The following is a 19,052-nucleotide window of genomic DNA, read 5'->3' as shown; positions in this document are numbered from 1 at the left end:
TACCAGTTCTGGTTAATCAGTAATCAATGGTGGGTGGGTCTGGAGCAGCTCCCCGCCACCGTGAGCAAGGAGCTGCTCCAGTCACACAGGGGGCCCGCCACAGACAGGGGCTGCTTTTCATCCAGCATCGACAGCGGATTCTATCTGTGAGAGTCTGGGCCTGCCGCTGATAGGGGCTGCTCTGGCAGCAGCTGGGTGCCTGGATCCCGCTTACTCGGTTAACCAGTTAAACAACGAATTAACTGGGATTTTACATCCCTAATTTTGGATAATACCTTTCATGGAAACCAGCCCAAAATTGGGACGTAAAAGGATAACCAGTCAGTCACCCAGTAAGCATTAGCCTTACCAGAATGCTTACATGGTAACTAGTTAACCAGTAGGTGGATACAGCCCATCTGCTGCTGCAGCCAGCTAGAGCAGCCCCCACCTGCAGTGCAGCAGGACCCTGGCCAGCTCGAGCAGCCGCTCTACCACCCACCACAGGTTGAAGGAGCTATCCAGATCCATTAACCAGTTAAACTATTAAAATTACATTCTTTAATTGATTAACTTTAAGGGGTATTTACATGCCTAGCCCAAAACATGGAGTAAATAAACTTGATTTTATCTACTGTCACCAGATTTATCTGTCACCAGACTCTGTACCACACAGGAGTCCCCTGAAGCATAGGTCCCCCAAAGTGCAAGGCCTGGGACAACTGCCATAAACCACCCAATGGATAGGACAGCTCTGGCCCTGACACTCTTATATTCACCGCTGTCATCTAACTGAAATGTGTTTTGGACAAAGTACACCTTCTGAAATATTTAAATCTTGATCTGTTAACTTTAATATCCTGTTGGATTGCATGAACTACCTTTGCACATGAAGTTATGCTATTTGTATGTTACTGAAATACATTGCAGGATTGGAAACTCCCATAACCAGCCTTTCAGGTACAACAATGGAGAAGCCACACAGTAGTAATGGCCAATTAAGGAAAATTCATTTTTATCAAGGACTATCACAGAATCTGTATACAATGAAAATGTTCTCAGAGGGAACATACAGACAATGAACAATACTTGACTCACATCATAGCAAAAGATTTTTCCAGCAAGCTGGAAGAACCTATAGAGGAAAAGTGACATCATCTGGCCTCTTTCCTCCCATAACTCCACACCTGGAATCACATCTGGAGAACAAAGATTTGGAACAATGGAGGTTGTTCCAGACCGGAAAGGAAAATCCTAGTTTGTATATGCAGGGGTAAACTGAGGCAGGACATGGTATGTTGCTAAGAACTCTCATTCGTATCCTAAATTTGAACCCTGGGAACACACAGAACAAGCAGCAAACATGACCCTGGTCGCCCTAGCAACTACATTCTAAGAGAGCATCGCTCTGATAAGACCCTGGCTGGTACCAAAACCAACTTCACAGAAGCTGTTCTGTCTGTCTTCTTTAACCCTAGATAATAAGCCTGGATCCCAAGGACTACGCCAATGCATGGCAGTATCACCCCCACAGTAGACACATCATAATTTCAACAGACAAAGTTGCCATCAACATGTCTTTTGTTTATGTTGGCTTGTTAGGAACAACTACCTATATTATTGATAAGATGTTTAATTGGCAGTGGGCGGAGATACTGTGTAACTTTTGTAGTTTATTGGCTTATATACTCATTATGTCTTGTCGCCAGAACCTATGAAACTGCTTCCACTCCACCCACCTGCTGCCTATAATTCAATGTAATGTTTTGATTAACTAGTGCTCTCCAGGTTAACCCCTGATTGGTACTCCGCCAGCGCTGGTGTACAATAAATCCTAACCTTATTTTCACCTGCATCCAGAATTATTCCCTAGAGCAGTGGTCTCCAACCTTTTTACACCAAAGATCACTTTAAATCTCAGAACAGGCGAAGATCTACCGCCCCGCCCCTTCCTTGAAGCCCCACCCCTTTCTTGAAGCCCTTTCTTGAACTCTGATAAACAGTTTATTTTTAAATTATGCGATATATAAAATTAAAATCACGTGTTTATAGTTATGAAATAAATGGTCTTTTTTATTCACGCTATTTAAATCTAAAACGAAGCATTTATAATTATACATTTTGTGGCGACAGAGTTCTGCGGCTGGGGGCAGGGGAGAGGGAACAGGGTGCTGGGAGGGCAGGGGACAGGTTTCTGCAGCTGGCGACGGGGTGCCAGTGGGGACAGAATTCGGGAAGTGGGGACGGGAATAGGAACAGAGTTCTGTAGCTGGGAACAGGGGAGTGGGGACAGAATTCTGTAGCTGGGAACAAGGGAGTGGGGACAGAGTTCAGGGAGTAGGGAGGGAAGGGGAGTGGGGACAGCATTCTGTAGCTGGGGACAGGGGAGTGGGGACAGAGTTCTGTGGTTAGGGAGTGGGGCCTGGGGAGCGGGGTGCCAGTGGAGGTAGAGAGTCCTCCGCATCCTCCTCCTCCCAGGATTCCCGCCCCCCCAGAGGGAAGCCCCACGCGCACCTCCCCCGGGGCTGACTCACCCCTCCTGTGCAGTGCAGGGAGCCAATGCTCCCTTCCGCAGTACACCCAGCAGAGCAGCTAAAGCGCTTCCGGAATCGCCGGAAGTAGTACTAAGCTGCGGGACTTCTCTCCATTCCCGGGAAGCCGATGCTACCTCCATTTTCACTTGAGGTAGGTAGTGGGGCTTCTCGGGATGGGAGGGAAATGGGGGTCGGGGCGGACAGGACGCCTCGCAATCGACCTGTTGGTGACCACGGCCCTACAGTATATTAAGGAACTGTGCCTTCACAGTGAGACACTCGCTGATTCAAATCCTGTCTAGTTAATAGAACTGAGATTGTGGTCTTTTATTTCTTAGGTAACCAACTTTGATCTTCAGATGGTTAGCCGAGTTTGTTGTTTTTTGAGTTTTTCCAGGTACAGACTAATAGTCTAGCAGCCCCACTTCTTCAGTAGATTGTGCCCACAAAAGCTCATGATACCATCTACATGTTTTGTTAGTCTTTAAGGTACTGTTTGACTATTTTGTTGTTTTTTAAAGTTTTTCCAACTTGGATCTGTATGCTAGTTACTTTGTCATATAAAATCTATCTTTCTGTAATAACAAAGTTTTATATTTTACCTAAAACAGTAGGTTTTGGTTGAAGTGTTTGGGGAAACGACTTAATGTACAAAAGCTGGTACATGTCATCTTCACATTAAGAGATAAGCAGTCTGGTTAATAAACGTATGAGAGAGTACGCTCTGGTGATCTTAGGCTAGAGAGCTGGGAGGGCGGGGAGGAGGGTGAGGGAATTGGATGAACCATCTCCGTTGCTGGTTCATGAGTGACAAGAATCATTTGTGTAATGTGGCCTGGCAAATCCCTGTGTCTTGATGGCTGTGTAAGTGCAGTATCTAGAAAGCTTTCCAGGTTGGTAAACCAGTGGGCTCAGCAGTACCCCAGTTCCAGGCTGCACCCCTCTACCAGCAGCATCTGTCCACAGCCAGCCCTGGCTGCCATGAAAAGCGGCTGCTGGACTCAGCAAGAGCTGGGATCGAGCAATCCCACCTTGTGCTGATCCCTGCACCTCTGCATTTTAAATGTAGTAAGAAAAGCAGTGTTGCAGCACAGGTGGCTCAGAGATGGCACAAGCCGGGACTGCTCAGTCTCAGCTCAAGCAAGCTCCTGGAGCTATCCCTGCTGTGGCTCTGCACAGCAATCCTATAGACTAATTATCTAGTCGCTAGAAACTGTATCAACTATAGGATTAGCCTGATAATGGCATTTTAACATCCTTAGCTTTGAGTCAGAGTAAGCATAAATGTTTCTGTTGATTTTAAAGCCCAGGGCAGTGAAGCATTAAGAGTTCTTGGAACAAGTTGGTCACTTGCTCAAGTGGTCCTCCTCAAATCAATTACTTGCTGACATATGGGTCAAGGATGTGAATGGGAAATAGATTAACCAGTTAACCAATGTAAGCTGAATCCTGTGGGCAAGGAGTCGGCAGACCTGCAAGACCACTAGTTCCCAGGCCCACTGAGCTGACAGATAACCAGTTATCTGAGATTGCAGATTAAACAGATTTATTTGAACACTCAATAAACTTAGTGTAAGAGTTATAATGTAATGGGACTACAAAATAAACAAACAAAAATACAGAAGTTTGTCCCCAAAGACAGAAGATGGTCAGAGAAAGTCCATGAATTCCAGTAGGGATTTCATTGTTACTACTGATATCGCACAGAAGGAGCTCAGATGATAGGCAGCAGTATAAAACCATACGGTACAGAGAAAGGTGACATTTTGAGTTCAATTTTTCAGGCTCCTCTAAGACTTATGCACAATAACAAGTGATATAGACAGACACAAGCACTCCGAGTACAAACATCCACACTTACAAACAAAAATCACCTGCAACCTCAGGCAGGGACATCCTTAGGACCTATGGGACCCTATGTCCAACAGCAGCCCGGTGGTGGGGAAGGATACAATGACAATTTTTTAGCAATGTGATTTTATAATTTTCAGCAACACAGTAATGAAATATTTTGAAGCAAGTTTTAAAACTAAGCTCCTGTAGTCTACGGATAAAATATCCTAGTTAACCAGTAGGCTAACCTAACGTTTAACCAGTTAACTGATTAAGCAGGATCTCAGGCTGGGAGCTACTCCTTATACTGTATTTAATATACTTATGCATGTAAGTATACTGTAATGTTGGTAATACTTACCATTATAGATTACAATATACTTACTGTAGCCCTAGTAAAATCCATTCCATCTGTAACTGGAAGTCACCACAGTTAAGGGGAAAGGGCTTTTTAGATCAGCACCATTAGGGTACATATACACTGCACCCGTAGGTCGAAATAAAATATGCAATTTGAGCTATGCAAATTGCATATCTTATTTCCATCTAATTTCAAAATATCTTATTTTGAAATATGGTGCTGTCTATACCAAAAGTTAAAAAAACCAAAACAATTAGGAACTAAAAATCCCAATACACATGGTTGGGACATTATAGCTTCCCAACACCACCCAGAGACAAGAATGATCAGTTTCTATTGTCTAGCCTAAATTACACAAATCTTAGAATACTTCCTGAACCATCCATTTACTCAAGCAAATCTAGTGCCCCCCTTGAACCATTGTTCTTGGCCTACAAAAACCCCTACCCATGCTCAAGTAAGGGGTTTGATGACTGGTACTAAATTCTGTATCAGTTCCATTGGGACTTCATCTTCTCTTCACTGATCATGCTGGGGGCTCTGCTCTGCTTGTCTCCAACACTCTGGATCACCAGCTACCATCATCATCTGGGAACCCTGATCAGTTCAAGCTTCACAGAGTGGGGAGAGCTCTCACACTGCACCCAGCCCCAGTATAGCCTCCTGACCTGCCTTATGTGATCAGTTGTAGTTTGCTAGCCCTAACCTTTGTAATCAAATTTAAGTTAAATACTTTAACTGTTTTGTTTAGTTTCTTCGGCTCCCCTTGTATGGTTACTACCTAAAAATAAATAACTCATTAAGCTGGTTGCTTTCTCTCTCCGTTCCCCTCCCCCTTAGCCCTTAGGTATGTTGTTTTGACTTCCCCATTCTCTCTGCAGCAAAGCTCCTTGTACCTAAGATAAATGCCAGGTGGAGCCCAGAATCAGATGAGGACTCCCCAACTGGCCCCGGGCTCCGTGCAGCATTTCAAAGAGGCAGCACTGCTTGGAGCCCAGGATCAGCCAGGACTAAGATAAAGATTCCTGTATTGCCCAAAAATCCTGTGGTTGTTCTGTTAGTAACTCACCCGCCCACCGGCTCCTCACCTTGTCCGGAAGCCTGGCTGACCTCACGCCTGCCGTGGGGGCTCCCCGTCCAGCTGACCTCGTGCCTGCCTCGGGGGCCCCTTGCTCAACTGCCGTGCACTGCGCTAAGCTCATTTCTCCTGCGGGGCCCCCTGCCCAGCTGCCCAAAAACTAGCTTAGTGTGGTGCGTGGCAGCTGGGCAGGGGGCCCCCGCAGTAGGTGCAAGATCAGCTGGGCAGGGGGCCCCGCAGCAGAAACGAGCTTAGCGCGGTGCACGGTAGCTGGGCAGGGGGCTCCCAAAGCAGGCGCAAGGTCAGCTGGGCAGGGAGCCCCATGGCAGGCACAAGCTTAAAAACCCAAGGAAAAGGTGTGCATTATACTCGAGATTTTACGGTAGGTTTTTTTATTCTACTGGTGCATACATTTGAACATATCTTGGTGCACATAAAATGTATTCTGCACATGGATCAAAGAGATTAGGGGGAAACTTTGAGGGAAGCCCCAGCCCAAACCTGCCGTCTCTCAACTCTGCCACAGCCAGGGCACCTCTACTCCAGCCTGGACCCACGAGAATCTAGGGCACTTATCCTGCAGCCCCAGCCCCTAAGCTGCCACAGCAAGGACAGTGAGCTGTGGCGAGTCCTCACTCCCAGCTGTAACCCCTGAGCACCATCCTGCACTATAAAGCCCTCACCTCCAACCCCACAACTCAACCTTCTGCCCAAGCCCTAGACCCCACTCTCCAAATCTCTCAGCCTCCTCCCCGCCCACCATATGAATTTTGTTATGTGAACCAATGTCAACTACATATTGGTGCATGTAACAAAATTCATTCCAAACATGGATGGAAAAAAAAAAATCAGAAGAAACACTGACTGATTCCCCTGACACTATACTTTATAAATGATTCAGTAATCCAGTAATAAACACTTATTCTGGTTGCAGAAAAAATACTTCATGCAATACAGATAAGGCAGAGATCTGTAGGAGTTTAATACCGGAAAGGACATTTAGATTATCTACTCTGATCTCCTAAATGTATCACGTAGGCCATTAAATTTCACCTGTTTATTCCTATATTGGAACCCAAAAGCTTGTGTTTGGCAAAAGTGTCTTTTTTTTTTCTTTTTTTTTTAAAAGAAATCACATAGTTCTTGGGTGAATATGTCAAGAGATCCTCATCAGTATGAGCCAATAGTCAATTACGACCACTGTTACAAAACCATGCCTTATTTTCAGTTGGAATGTGTCTGACTGACTTCAGCTTCCAGGCTAAGGATGCTAACTAGCCATTAATTTACTAGTCGAGTAGTCGATGGAAATTCCATTGAATACTCAACTAGTTGAGAAGCACTTCCATGTTCTGCATTTGAAATGTAGAAGAGCCCCCATAGGGGCTCCTGTGCATTTCAAAGTTGGAACACCACATGGAACCCAGGTCCAGAGTTCTGCTGACTCCAGGCTCTACACAGGTGCTTCCGCTTTGAAATGCGCAACAGCCTCTGCTGTGGACTCTTGTACATTTCAAATCTGGCACACTGCATGGAGCCCAGGGTGAGCTGGGAAGTCCCCAGATGATCCTGGGCTCCAAGCAGTGCTGCCTCTTTGAAATGCTGCGCGGAGCCCGGGGCCAGTTGGGGAGTCCTCATCTGATTCTGGGCTCCACCTGGCATTTCAAAGCAGCAGCACCACACTGAGCCCAGGGTCAGGTGGGGAGTCCCCAGCTGACCCAAACTCCGTGCAGCATTTCAAAGCAGCAGCTGCACTGAACCTGGGGTCAGCTGGGGACTCCACAGCTTACACTGAGCTCCATGTGGTGCTGCCACTTTTAAGTACCTCCCTCTTCTTCCCTGCTTCCCCCCCCGCCTTTGCTGCCTCCAGTCTAACTGATAGAGGCATCAAGGGGAGGAGAGACTAGTCCAGTATCCTGTCAACTATCCAATAGGCATTTGCTTATCGGATAGTCGAGTAGGCCTTTACATTCCTACTCCAGACTTTGGCTGTTGTGAGTCTCTCTGCTTTTTCTGCACCTTCTACAAGTTTGTAAACATGCTTTTTAAAACACAGACAACAGAACTGTACACAGTATTCCAGTATTGGTCTCACCAATACCAGAGATAAAGACAAAATTCTACTTACTTCTGTTCACTATGCCCTGGTCTACATGCAGAGAAAGCATTAGCCTTTTCTGACATAGCCTCAGAGTGGGAGTTAGGGATAACATAACTAAACTTTAGCTCCTGTTCAGAGGCTAACTGGTTACCCCATAAACGTATGGCTTACCAGCATGCTTACCTCATAACCAGTTAGTTGGAGGCCCAGGCCGCAGGAGCAGCCCCACCCACAGCGGCCTGTGGGGCCAGAGCAATCCCAACTGCCTGTGACTGTGGTGGGGCCAGGACAGGACAGCCATCCCCAGATTCAGCCCCAGTCAACCAAGGCCCATCTGACTCAGTAGCCCCAGGAAAGCCCCTCAACTCTGGCTGCCTTGGCCCCACCCACAGTTGAACCAGTTAAACTACATAATTTTAATTGTTTAATCAGTTAACTACTTTGATCGAAATAAATAAAAATTATATAGTGGGAGCTCATGTTCAGTTACTTGTTCGTTATGGTCTTTAAATCTTTTTCCACAGTTCTTTGCTTTCCAGGATATATTCCCTCATTTTCTACATACAGCCTGCATTCCTTGTTTCTAGTTGTATAACTTCACATTTAGGTGTGCTAAAATGCATTTTATCTGAATGGGTCCAGCTCATCAAGCAATCCATATTGCTCCGTGTGACTGCCTGGTCATCATCATTTACTATTTTGCCCATGTTGCATCATCTGCAAATTTTACCTTTACTAACTTTACAGTTATTCCAGATCACTGATATAAATGATGAATAGCTTCAGATCTCTGTGGATGCCCATTAGAACCATCTCCATTCAATAGCATTTCTCCTTTGATAACTACTTTGAAAGCTATCAAATAGCCAGTTCTTAATCTATTTAACTTGTGCTCTGCTGATATGGCGCTAACATTTTAATCAGAATATTGTAAGATACAAATCAAATTGTTAATAAAAAGTGTCTATGCAGCTACCTTGCTCAAGCAAATTTGTAATCTCATCTGAACATGAAATCAAGGTTGACAACTCCTATTTTCCATAAAAATGATGATGATTGGCATTAATCATATTTATGTTCTTGAATACAGCCAGTGTGGCTGACCACAGGACCACCCAAGCAGGTGGCCCTGGGGTCAGCCAGCCACACACTAGCTGCAGCGGCTCTGCAACCAGACATCTTGGCAATCCCATAACCAGTAGTTGCTCTGGCAGGTCCAGGCAGCTGGCCATACAGCTGTTCCCAGGGACCCCTGAGCAGCGGTTGCAGGATCGCCAGTGGCTGAGCTGCTGCTTCCCTGGTACTGTCTCCACCCCTCAAACATGATGCCTTGGGCTCCCCCCATCCCCAGCAGCGCCCATTCCAAAATAAAAAAAATAGGACTATATAGCACTTTAAAGACTAACAAGATAAGATTCCAAAATAAGATTCCATCGGGGTATTTATGGGATTAGTCATGACCAGGGCTCGACAAACAATGCAATCTACTCACCCATGGCGAGTACATTACACCCCAGAAGAGCCGGCGCAGAGTGACCTGCGCCTGCGCAGTACCGTGTAGCTAGCGAGCCCTGGTCATGACTAGGTCACAGACTGATTTTCTTTCTTGCCCAAGACCTGTCTATGAGTTACTAAAAATACTTGTGGTTAAATCACAGCCTTAATCATCAACAACAATTTTACCAGCTTCATCACTTACTAATTGGCCTACTCCACTACTAGGATTTCTTGCTGTTTCCAACATTTTTTAGAACTCCTTTTTGTTCTTAGCCATGCCAGGCATGGATTTTCCCCTTTCCCACCCCCATCAGCTTAGGTTCCCTGCCAATTTTCTGCACTACATAGCAATTGAAATAGAAATTATTTATTTTATATTGTTTTTTAATCTCACAGATGACTTCACTTCACCAGTGAAGATGATCTCCAAGCCAAAGTCGCCAACTTTCTTGATTGCATATTCATGGCTTTTTAGCCACCTAAAAAACTCTTAAAGAAAAATCTGCATTCTATAATTTTTTCCTCAGTCACTTTTACTCAACTTTGGGAAGTTAGCCCTCTTGAAGCATATTACAAGTCGGGGCTGTATTCTGTTTGCCCATACTGAATGTAATTGGACCATGAACACTGATCTCTAAACAGCCTAAGGATGTTAAAGACTAGTCGATTATCCAATAAGCATTTGCTTCTCAGATAGTAATGTTGACTAGTCAATTCCCCCCATCCCTTGCTGCCCCTATTTAATAGGGGGGAGGGGTACTTCAAAGAAACCCCAAAGCGGCAGCTGCACAGCTGATCCTGGGATCAGCTGTGACGCGGTCTGCCCCTTTAAAACACCGCCTCTGTGGGTATTTAAAGGGGCAGCCTTGGAGCCCAGGGTCAGCTGGGGATTTTCAGCTAATCCCGGGCTCCCCGTGGCATTTCCCCAGAACCCGGGATCAGCCAGGGAGTCCCCAGCTGACCCCGGGCTCCTTGCAGCACTTCCCCAGGACCCAAGATCAGCTGTGCTGCCGCTGCCCCTTTGAAACTGCTGCCTCCGCACGATTCAAAGGGGCAGGAGAGCCCATAGCATGGAGCCTGGGGTCAGCGGGCGACTCAGTCCCCCACTAACCCCAGCTTCCGTGGCTTTGAAATGCACAGAAGCCCCCGCTGGGGACTCTTGTGCATTTCAAAGTAGTCACCTGCCTGCAGCCAGGAGTCAGTAGGACTTCCTGCTGTACACAGAGTTCCACATTCCTCCTTTGAAATGTACAAGAACCCCTGCTAGGGCACTTGTACATTTCAAAGGAGGAATGCAGAAATGCCTATGGACTAGTCGATGGAAATTCCATTGACTAGCCAATTAACCGCATTTTAACATCCTTAAAACTGTCGCCAACATCCAAACCAGTGAATAAGTCATCCTTACCTATGCACCAGCTCCCAGGGAACTGACTGCTGCCCCATGTGTAACCACTGACGTTTGCAGGGGTTACATGTTTAAAAAAAAAGTTAATGGAGATTACCTATCTCCGAGAACTGGAAGGGACCTTGAAAGGTCATTGAGTACAGTCCCCTGCCTTCACAGCAGGACCAAGTACCATCCCTGACAATTTCTGCCCCAAATAGCCTCCTCAAGGATTGAACTCACAACCCTGGGGCTGTGTCTAGACTGGCATGAATTTCCAGAAATGCTTAAAACGGAATACTATTCCGTTTTCAGTTTTTCTGGAAAAGGAGCGTCTACATTGGCAGGCCGCTTTTCCGGAAAAGCCCTTTTTCCGGAAAAGCGTCTGTGGCCAATGTAGACGCGCTTTTCCGGAAAAGAGCCCCGATCGCCATTTTCGCGATCGGGGCTTTTTTCCGGAAAAGACTACTGGGCTGTCTACAATGGCCCTTTTCCGGAACAGTGTTCCAGAATAAGGACTTATGCCCGAGCGGGAGCAGAATAGTTTTTCCGGAATAGCGGCTGATTTTGTACAGTAGAGCATCGTTGCTTTTCCGGAAATTCAAGGGCCAGTGTAGACAGCTCGCAGCTTATTCCGGAAAAGCGGCTGATTTTCCGGAATAAGTGGCCCAGTGTAGACACAGCCTGGGTTTAGCAGGTCAATGCTCAAACCACTGAGCTATCCCTCCCCCCTAAAGTTTACTTAAGTACATGCATTTTAACATCCATAGTCAATACTACAATACAAGCCCTGGAGAGAATCAACTAGTCTTCTCCACTGCTATGAAGTCTAACTTTACTTTTATTGTCCAACCTTCGCCTGTTGTTCCAGTTGACAATGCTTCTGATTCAAACACATTGATAACTGCACTTCTTTCCAACATTTAACACCGGAGAATGACAGGTGCTGAACTGGCTACTGGACATTTAACAATCTCACCATTCACATATTCTATGTCCCTTGCCACCAGGCTCACTATATACTGTCCATCAAGGTTCAGCTTCCTCTAACATAGCTTTCACCCCCATTCTTACAAATCTTCTTTTAAGTCCAATGCTGCCTCCTTTCATCTTCTTAAATTGCCTTCCAATCACCTCCTCTGCAGTAGACCCCTCCCCAGATTGAGCTATAGTCCCTTTGGCTGTCTCTCTCCTAAGGACAGCATTCTGTGATGCTGCATCACAGCTGCATTAACACTAACCATCTTAGTCAAAACTGCAGATAGTGCTGCTACACTAGTACCCATTCCTGTGCTTTCTTCATTATCATATTGCTCCAGATACAGTCAAGGCTCTGCCCTTTGAATGACCAATAATTAAAATTGATATTGTTGCCTAATGTAGAGTGGCATCCCCATTCTTTTACCCACTCTACTCTTAAAAATCAGTGATGTTAATATTCTAATCAAGTGACAAATTCCACTAGGTTTCTGTAATGCCATTCGTATTACATTTTCTTAATGAGAATTTCTAATTCCTCATCTGCTACACAGAATTCTAGCATTAAAGCAATCGAAAAAAAATCTCTCTTCACATTCTGTGTCACACTGGTTCACTTTGTTTGCTCTATACTGAGGCAAGAAAAATCAAAGCACAACTACAAAAATGGAGATAACTGCCTGGGCAGCAGTATTGCAGAAAAGGATCTGGGTGTACAATGTATCTTAAGACAAATACAGGTTAGACCTCTTTGGTCCAGCACCCTTGGGACCAGAACTTGTTAGATCAGGGGAGGTCCCCTGCTTCCGGAGCCTCCACGTCCCCAGCCTCGCTACTAGGACCCCTGTGGTCCCAGGTTCCACTAACAGGGCCACCATGGGCTCCAGTCCCAATGCCACCAGGCTCCAAGCCACCAGCCTTCTTACCACTGGGGCTCCCAGATAGGATCCCTGGACCAGGACCACAATGTTGCCAGACAAAGAGTCCCGGTTTTTGGAGGTTCACCTTGTATAAGACAAAAACATGATGCAGGTAAAAAAAAAAAGTTAATATTCTGGCACATATTAACAGAACTATTGTATGTAATACACAGGGGGTCACTATCCTCCTACTTGGCACTGGTGAGCCTTCAGACAGAATACAGTTCCCAGTTCTTTACCAAAAATGTGAACAAACCCATGAGGCCAGACAAGAGCAACAAAAGTGATAAAAGGTTTTAAAAACCTCTCTAACAAAAATGCAAACAAGAAATAAAAACCATCTGCATATTTAGTCCTGAGAGGGAACCTGATAAGTAATAGTCTTCAACTATCCTAAAAGCTGTTACAAAGAAGAGGGAGATTAATTATTCTCTATGTCCACTGAATATAGGACAAGCAGTAATTAGCTTAATCTGTATTCAACATTGAAAGAATCAAGTTGACAATCCCTTGGAAAATTCATTGTGTAAGACACTTTATCTGTGGAATTCAACATTTAAGCAGATGCACGTCCATAAACTTCCACTGCTACATAAAATAAAATAAAGTATAAAAGACATAAATCCCTCCAGATCCAGGATTCTTAATTTTCCTTTGATTCAAGGGTCTCAAACTCGCAGCCTGAGTTCCATAACGTGACACATGCTGGCAGCCTGCATGGGAGTCCCTGCGGCCCCAGGGTGGGGAGAAAACCAAGTGCAGTACTCTTTCCCCAAGTCCAGCCCCTACTCCTTCCCTGCCCCACCTCTTCCTGCCTACCCTCTCCACCCCTCCCCCACAAGTCACACTCCTTCCCTCAAGCCTCCTCCCTCAAGGGACCTGGCCTTGGGCATTACCAGGGGAACCTGAATCCGTGGCAGGAGATGCAGGGAGGCAGAGCAACACAGCAGCCCTTGCTTTGTTCATTTTCCAGGCCAACTGCAGTGTGCCCCAGCCCCAGTTAGCTTGCAAAATGGCAAGAGTACAGAGCAGAGCAGATCCTGCATCTGCCATAAGTGCAGAGAGGAGGGGTTGACTCCTGTTGCCAGCCCCAGAGCCCATCCAAGACACTGTGGGCTAACCTGAGTATGAAGCACTATCCCATCCACAAGACAGTTTGGGCAGCTGCTGTGGGCCCCCCCTCAAAGAGAACAAACCTATGGACAAGACAGCTCTGCGCACACCTTTCCTGGGCCGCAGGGAGAGCTCAACAGGGGCAGAGCTAGCAGCCAAAAGCCACTCTAACTTCACTGCACTGGGGACCACCCAGGGAGGGTGAAATCAGGTGGGATATGGGGACACACAGGGGGAGCACATGGCCAGCAGTCACGGGTGGGAGACGCACGCGGGGCCGGAAATGCACAGACTGCCCACAGAGCCCTAACAGAGGGGGATGCCCGCTGGCCCACTAGGAAGTTTTAAGGACTGGTACTGGCCCTAAGTTAAATTGAGTTTGAGACCCCTTCTTTGATTCTTATATTTTAAGGCAACTCATGTTCACCACCACCAGACAGATAGACTCCTGGACTAACTGATCAACTGGACTTGTCCAGTACTGCAATTCCTACTACACTTGTGTTGATGTAAGTAGGGATGTGAAAGTGTAACTGTACATGGGGTTAACTAATGAGCCTGTGATCATCATGCAGTTACATGTGCACCAGCTCCCAAAGAGCAGCCTTTTCCCCACCCCACTCTGCTGCAGCACTGGGAGGAAGGCAAAGAGCAGGCTTAAAAGATATTAAGGCTGTTAAGTATCAGGTAACTGACTAATGGAATAGTCAATGCATTTTTGTAGCTGATCCCAGGCTCCACACAGCACTACCGCTTTGAAATGCGGTGAAGAGCCAGATACCGGGCTCTCCACGGCATTCAGAGCTGCAGTGCCGCACAGAGCAGCTGACTCCGGGCTCCGTATGGTGCTGCCACTTTGAAGTACCCCATTTTGTCCTATCTGATATAGGCAGCGGGAACGGGGGAAGAAGCGACTAGTCGACTATCCCGTTGACTATCCGATAAGCATTTGCTTATCCAATAGTCAACTAGTCCTTCACATCCCTACTCTATATCAGAGGCAGCAGTGTGGAGGAGGGGCAAGTGGGAGCCAGCACACATGGGGAGCTGGCTTAAAGGCCAGCTCATGACACTCACCAGCTCCTGGGGAGCCATCTGTCCCCTTGCTGTGTAACCACTGAATTTTAATTAACCCCATTTTAAGATCCCTAAATGTAAGTAACATCTTTGTTTTATTATTTTCTTTTTGGAGGGCGAGGGGGGAAGGTATGTACTCTGTGTGTACAAAACTGTGTCAATAAGAATTATGCGCACTTAGGGTATGTGAAATTGAATCCAAATTAGACTGCAAGCTTTTTATGTCATTTAAGTCTATAAAACTCCAAGACGACTATTGGCACAGTATTTGATGATTTAGAATAGTCCATATTTCTTGCCTTTCCACCAGTCCTAAAGAACAGTGTACCCACCCAGATATCTTTATGCCTAAAGCAAACCGAACATTCTGATGTGAGAGAAAGAAATTACACTTTTTTAAAAAAGCATTTACCTGCCTCTAAGTGTATTGTATAAACTTTTACATAAAACACAGAGCTGATGCTTGGCTTCATTGCTCATCTTAAGTGTACACTTTAAATTATCATCCTGCTGAGAAAAATGTAATCAGGTGCTCATCATCTAAACTGAAAGCATTCTCTTTCAAAACCTACACAATTTTGCCATGCACCTATATGAAATCTCTATCCCATATTCAGCAATTCAAGGCCAAAAATAATGATGCTAAGTAATCAATAAGGAACTCTCTCTGCACAAAACATGACCTGCAGTAACTGATGTGCTTGGGAAAATAGCTGAAACTAATAGTTTTCAGAGCTTAGTTCTAAAAGTAGGTATAAACGTTATAAAATAATTGACATATCTGTAACATCCAATAAGACATCCTTTAGCAGTTATAATATGCTACCATCACAAATATGTACTACTATACAATTTGTTCTGAGATTTCCCCATTGAGCTGTAATCTTCAGAGAACTACTGCACCAACTGAATTAATGTGTGAGGTACTTCAAAATAAATGACAAGTCAGATAGCCATAAGAACATAGTAATCAATTTTGTATATGAAACTGTCTCTGCAAAAAAAAAAAAAAAAAAAAAAATCCTCATGCTCATTGAATAGACCTGCACTATAGAGCAACACTGCCACCAGCTGATTCATTACACAAGTAGATAATCTGACCAAGCTGCCAATGTTTCTACTTGCTACTCAGCAGCAAGAGAATTGACAACATTAATTCCAGGCGCCCACAATAATCACTTTTGTACTTGACTAAAAATGCATGAAAAGAAATTTGAAATACTAAAGTCATCACAGACCTTCAGAAAGATACAACTATTCCTACCGAGAAAACTATACAAAAAGATAGAACGGATAAACTCAAATTCACACTTGAAACAGCAATGACTTACTAACCCCTACGAAACAGAGAAGATAATATAAATACGCATTTAGTGACAAATTACTTGTATGACCTATAGAAAATAATGGCAATCCCATATATACCTAGGGTGGATATAGAGTGTGTGAAATGGGACAGATTGAAAATCAGAATGACATACAACATAAAAAGAAACAGATATTTGCTTTGGTTCCCCATTATCCAGAGCCATACAAAAAAAACCAATTACACACCAAAACATCTCTCCATTAATTATTTTTCCTTACTGCACTATTTTAAATGACAAATGGTAGTACTGTTTTTATCCAAAAGCAGAAAACATTAACCCCTTTTAGTCCAAACACACATTGTGACACCTTCTCAACCAACAAAATCCACTTTTCTGAAAAACTTCTTTGCGGAAGGAAGGAAGAAAGGAACAAACGAGATATAACAGAGAAGAGAAACTGGGGCCCTGTTCTTCCCAGTTAAGAATAATAAAGAGCAGCCTTTTTAATATGAAAAAAATCCACCCAATCTCTGCACAAACCATTCTTACCTTAAAATTACTAGAATTGACCCATGCTATTAATTCGTCGATCACTTTATCAAGGCGCTGATGATCTTGCTCGAGGTCAGTGGATCTACTTTGGTCAGCCAGATAGTCCAGCAATTCTTGGCCGATTTGCATCCTGCGGCCCACGTCTTTCTGCTGTACCTGATCACAGAAATAATCCATAGTACCAGGCTCCATCGTGTATTTAAGTTTATTAGGCAAAGACTCAAACTGCCCAAATTTAAAAAAAAAAACCCCTCTCACACACAGGGAAAGTGAGGGCGAGGTGGGGAGAAATGCGCAGCAGAAGTAGTCAGCAGCCTCCTCTACCACATACTTTTCACCTCCCAGTCCTATCCAGCAGAAAGGAGTCTTTTTCTCTCCGTTCTTCTTCCCAAACAAACCCCGCAAGGTTAAACACAAGACTTTTCAACAAGTAACACATTAACAAAAGTCCTTCCAAATGCATTCAACAGTAAATCAAATCTCCAGTGATTCCGTGGGGAGGTTGCTGGTGACGCAGGTGAGGAGGGGTGTTTGCAGGGTCCTCTGATTTGGGGGGAGCTGTTTTTAATTCACGTTTCGCACGGTGTCCCCTAAGTTTTGTTCCTCGCTAGGGTCCAACCAGGGGGCGGCAGGGCTGCCGGCGCTTTCTCAGGGGATCCCCAGAGGCCGGCGCTGGAGTTGCTGCCGCCTCTCCCCCGCCCGCAGGCCCGGCGCGGACCCGCCGCCGCCTCTCAGCGCAGGGGGCAGCGGCTCCTAGTCGCCAAACTCAGCCGGAAGCAGCGGCGGGGCCGGAGCGGAACTTTCATGCTCCCTGGCCCGGGGGATGGACGCGGCTCCGCACCGCCCGGCCCGTCCACGCTTCAGCCGCTCCGGATTCGCTCCGCAGCCTCCTCCGCCCAGTCTGCCCGCCGGCAGCGACAGCCGCAGGCCCCGCTCAGTCGCGTCTCCTGGCTGCGGCGGCGGCGGCGCCTCCTCAGGTCCCGTGGAAGTTGCGTCCCCGGCCCGGCTCCGCTGCGCCCGCCTCTGTCGCGGTGTCACTCAGCCGCCGGGCCCCGCCCCGAGCCGAGCCGCCGGGCGCGGCTCTCTGAGCGCGCGACCCTCCCGCGCGCGCCGCCCTGCGACAGCGGCTCCCAGCACCGAACCCGGCTCCTGCCTCGCGCCCGCCGGTCGCGTGCCCTTGATCGGCACGAGTTCAATTTCCCCCACGCGCGCTCGCACGATACAACTTCCTCCTCGTCATCCACCTTTCCCCCCCCCCTCCCCTCCTTTTCCCGCTTCAGCGTGCGCGCGCCTCGTCGCCTTTCCCTAGGCTCACAGCAGGGCTGGGCACGCGCGCGCTTGAGCCTGTGGCTCCGCCTTTTCTCGGCCGTCAGCACAGCGCGTGCGCTTGTCGGCTGTGACTGCTGAGCTTGAGACTGAGGGGCCGCCGCCGCCGCCGCCCCCCAGTGCAGGGTGTCTAGGGTCTTTCCCCCTCCTTAGGTGGTTCTGCAGGGCCAGTGTCCGGCTTTTTCCTAAATAATCCGTTGGGAGGAAACGGGAGGGGGGGGGCGGCGAGCTGAGTCAGGGAAGAGAGAAATAGCGGAGACTAGAGCGGGGACATTGCGGCGTTCAGGCAGTGCAGTAGACACCCCCGGAGAGGGGTCCTGCTGCTGCTTTCACCCCGTGCGGGCAGCAGCGGGGCCGCGGGCTGGGTCGCCGCGTGCTGAGACGCGCGCCAGGAAGGGTGGGGACGGGACGAGCTCGCGGGGCCCGTGCAGAAGAGCTCGCCCGGCTCCGAGCAGAGGGGCGCGCGCTGGCAGCCCAGCCCTCTTGGCGGGGGCCGCTCGTCCCGCCGCTGCAAAGCCGAAGTCATGGAGCATCCCTGCACTGGAAGGGGAGCGGGTGTCAGACGCGGGCCAGACAAGCCCAGGTCTGAGATGCCCACCCCCGCTGTGGGTACTAGCGGCCTTCCTGGTTGGGGGGAAAGACGCTCCAAGGAAGGGTGTGGGGCAGCCCTGCTGCAGGAGCAGCTCCAGTCCGGAGGTGACACTCATGTTGTAAATATGCAGTGCAGCTGTAGCCCTGTCAGGCTCAGGATATAACATGGGTGAGGTAATAGGAGTCCAAGAAAAGCTATTACCTCACCGTGTCTCACGGAATTTTGATATCAGACTGCAGGGCTCTCTGCGGTTTTCCCAGGAGCTCTCTCCCTAGTGCTGCAAATTGGCTGTTTGCTGGCAACTCCTTCCTTTGTCCTTTCCATCCATCAGGTCTCAAACTTCAGTGCACAACTACTCTCCTCTGACAACAAAAAATATCACATAATCCCCTAAAATTTGAGCCTCAGTGCTTC

General features: G+C 47.0%; 1 protein-coding gene across 27 annotated transcripts in view; it reads right to left on the bottom strand.

The window, feature by feature from the left end:
• The window catches only part of CLASP2 (cytoplasmic linker associated protein 2), a 261,567-nt gene extending 243,574 nt beyond the window's left edge, over positions 1-17,993 (bottom strand). For 8 of the 27 annotated variants that reach the window (XM_075921825.2, XM_075921830.2, XM_075921814.2 and 5 more), the window contains exon 1: positions 16,718-17,990. In XM_075921825.2, the coding sequence (XP_075777940.1) occupies positions 16,718-16,912 (195 nt within the window). In that variant the 5' untranslated portion in view covers positions 16,913-17,990. Of the gene's footprint in view, positions 1-16,717 lie in introns of all 27 variants that reach the window. The other 19 variants (XM_075921811.2, XM_075921818.2, XM_075921820.2 and 16 more) reach the window with 7 other exon arrangements.
• Between the last annotated feature and the right edge of the window lie 1,059 nt (positions 17,994-19,052).

Source organism: Pelodiscus sinensis, chromosome 2 (genome assembly GCF_052426305.1).
Source record: "Pelodiscus sinensis isolate ZL-2025 chromosome 2, ASM5242630v1, whole genome shotgun sequence".
NCBI classification, from domain to species: Eukaryota; Metazoa; Chordata; order Testudines; family Trionychidae; genus Pelodiscus; species Pelodiscus sinensis.
Note: the sequence above shows the minus strand (reverse complement) of the source record. Positions and strands in the feature narration are given on the sequence as shown.